The 2,500-nt window shown below is 56.0% G+C and overlaps 1 protein-coding gene across 1 annotated transcript in view; it reads right to left on the bottom strand.

The window, feature by feature from the left end:
- LOC143490291 (tyrosine-protein phosphatase non-receptor type 13-like) overlaps positions 1–2,494 on the bottom strand; it is a 37,256-nt gene extending 34,762 nt beyond the window's left edge. The window contains 3 exon segments of the mRNA XM_076988944.1: positions 2,040–2,177; positions 2,180–2,363; positions 2,365–2,494. Coding sequence (XP_076845059.1) covers positions 2,040–2,177; positions 2,180–2,363; positions 2,365–2,490 — 448 coding nt within the window. The 5' untranslated portion in view covers positions 2,491–2,494.
- Positions 2,495–2,500: the final 6 nt, after the last annotated feature.

Here is a 2,500-nt window from a genome sequence, read left to right as displayed (position 1 = left end):
TCTCGTGTCTGAGTGCCTTACGCCTGCAGACGGGCGGGCGGAAACATCGACACCCAGACACCACGTGCAGCCTGGGACTGCTGCGCTAATGAGGAGGCTGGAAATATCGGAAACTCCATATTAACATACTAGCGTAGCCGCTACATCTGGTTCTTTATGAGATACAATTAGCCAACAAAGGCATGCTAATGTATGTGAACATGCAAATGCTTTGGCAACCTGCGGAACGATTACACAAATGTGCACAGCGAAACACACACCACACCCCACAGCCAAGACGCATCGGGACTTCACGTCGCACCAGCGAGGCACGGCAGAAGAGCGTGCGTGTGCTCGTATACGTGAGCTGCTTTACGTAGGTTTGCAGGGCACACTACAAGCCAGATTCAGACACAACTAATCGAGCTCGCCACGAGCAGCCAGACAGACCACAATGCAGTGCTGAAAAAACACAGTGTCTCCTGTTCTACAACTGCAGGGGCCCCGGCATGTCTGTTTGGGTTACTGATGGTCACGTGAGACTTGGGGGGGGGGGGGGGGGGGGGTCTAATGACATAATGACATATACAGACCTGCAGTACATGTAGCAGGGTGAGAGCGAAGCAATGGGTGGGGGGGGGGGGGGGAGAGAGAGAGAGAGAGAGAGAGAGAGAGCGCAAGAGTGAGTGAGTGAGTGAGTGAGTGTGTGTGCGTGTGTGTGAGAAAGAGAGACCAAGTCAGGGTTTGGTGATGTTTCAAGAATGGAGTAAACCAGAGCGTAAGAGCCCTCGGTCCTGGACAACAGCACAAAGACAGAAGGATTGAGACAAGAGGGGGGAGACGGAACAAAGAAAACAGAATAAAAACACAAGACACAGAACAGTTGCCAAGGGACACACCACTGTGTCTCCACAAAAGGCTGAAATAGCTGCGTGTGCTCAAACAGGGAGAACATGAGAGTTTGGTCATCATGTGCCCTGGGCAGGATCTAGCTGCACATACGCTGGAGTGGGGGGGGTTCTAGAGTGCAGAGCAGGGTGGGGGTTCTAGAACGCTGAGCGGGGTGGTGGTTCTAGAACGCTGAGCGGGAGTGGGGGTTCTAGAGTGCTGAGTGGGGTGGTGGTTCTAGAACCTTGAGCGGGAGTGGGGGTTCTAGAGTGCTGAGTGGGGTGGTGGTTCTAGAACCTTGAGCGGGAGTGGGGGGTTCTAGAGTGCTGAGTGGGGTGGTGGTTCTAGAACGCTGAGCGGGAGTGGGGGTTCTAGAGTGCTGAGTGGGGGTGGTGGTTCTAGAACCTTGAGCGGGAGTGGGGGTTCTAGAGTGCTGAGTGGGGTGGTGTTCTAGAACACTGAGCGGGAGTGGGGGTTCTAGAGTGCTGGGTGGGGTGGTGGTTCTAGAACGCTGAGCGGGAGTGGGGGTTCTAGAGTGCTGAGTGGGGTGGTGGTTCTAGAACCTTAAGCGGGAGTGGGGGTTCTAGAGTACTGAGCAGGGTGGGGGTTCTAGAACGCTGAACAGGGGTGGGGGTTCTAGAACGCCGAGAGAGATTGTGCCCTTTAATACAACATCCCATTTTTGCAAATGAAACGACACAGCAGAGAAAGAAGTAGAGATAGTGATTGAGTGAAGCAAGCAAGCCCCTCCACCCCCCCCCCCCCCCCCCCCCCACACACAGGCTTTGAAAGGCTACAATTATCTATCACTCTAATTAGTTCCAGGAATCTGAAATCCTCTGCAACTCTGAGTCACACACAATCTACTAAGCCTCATTCACACACACACACTCACTCACACACTCACACACACCTCGCTCTGCCGTCCGCAAGACCTGATGTATTCTGATTAAAGACTTACCTGTTTTATTTTCTACCACATGTGTTTGGGATTGTTGGAATGTGAATGCCGTTCATTAAAACATGCAGAGACCAGTCCGGTCACCTCACACACGCAGAAATGCTGTGATGTGGTACAGCGTTCCACTACATCTACTACCCAACAATATCTGGGGCGGTTCATTAGACTACAATCCGCCTTCAATCTCAACAGTCCCGACGTGTTCACTCACCATCCAGCGCCTGAGAGAGCGAGTGTAGCTTCCTGTGTCTCTCCCGGAGCTTGTCGTAGGCTCCGCCCACAGACTGGGCCGACTTGTGGTGGGCCTTCCTGTCCTCCAGGGCGCTGAACTGGGAGAGGCGTGTGTCCCCGGGCCCGCGGGGCAGACGTGGTCCAGCCCCGCCGAGCGAGTACTGAGGTTACTGCTGCCTCTCCTCGCGTCCTCCAGGGCGCCGAAGCGCAGGGCGTCCGGGTCTAGGCTGACCAGATCCACTGACGACGCCCAGTTCTTCTTCCTGTGGTGGGGCAGGGAGCGGGCGTCGGCCTCTAGGGGCCGGGCCCCGGGCCCGCGGCTGCAGTGGCTGCTGCCGGAGCTGGTGTTGCTCGCTGGACGTGTCGGAGGCGGGGCCGTAGTCGGGCGGGGGCGTGTCCTGGATGGGTAGGGAGCCCATAGAGAGGCTCATTCCCCGGTTC

Source organism: Brachyhypopomus gauderio, unplaced genomic scaffold, assembly GCF_052324685.1.
Source record: "Brachyhypopomus gauderio isolate BG-103 unplaced genomic scaffold, BGAUD_0.2 sc64, whole genome shotgun sequence".
Taxonomy (NCBI): Eukaryota; Metazoa; Chordata; class Actinopteri; order Gymnotiformes; family Hypopomidae; genus Brachyhypopomus; species Brachyhypopomus gauderio.
This window is presented reverse-complemented; position numbering and strand designations above follow the sequence as displayed.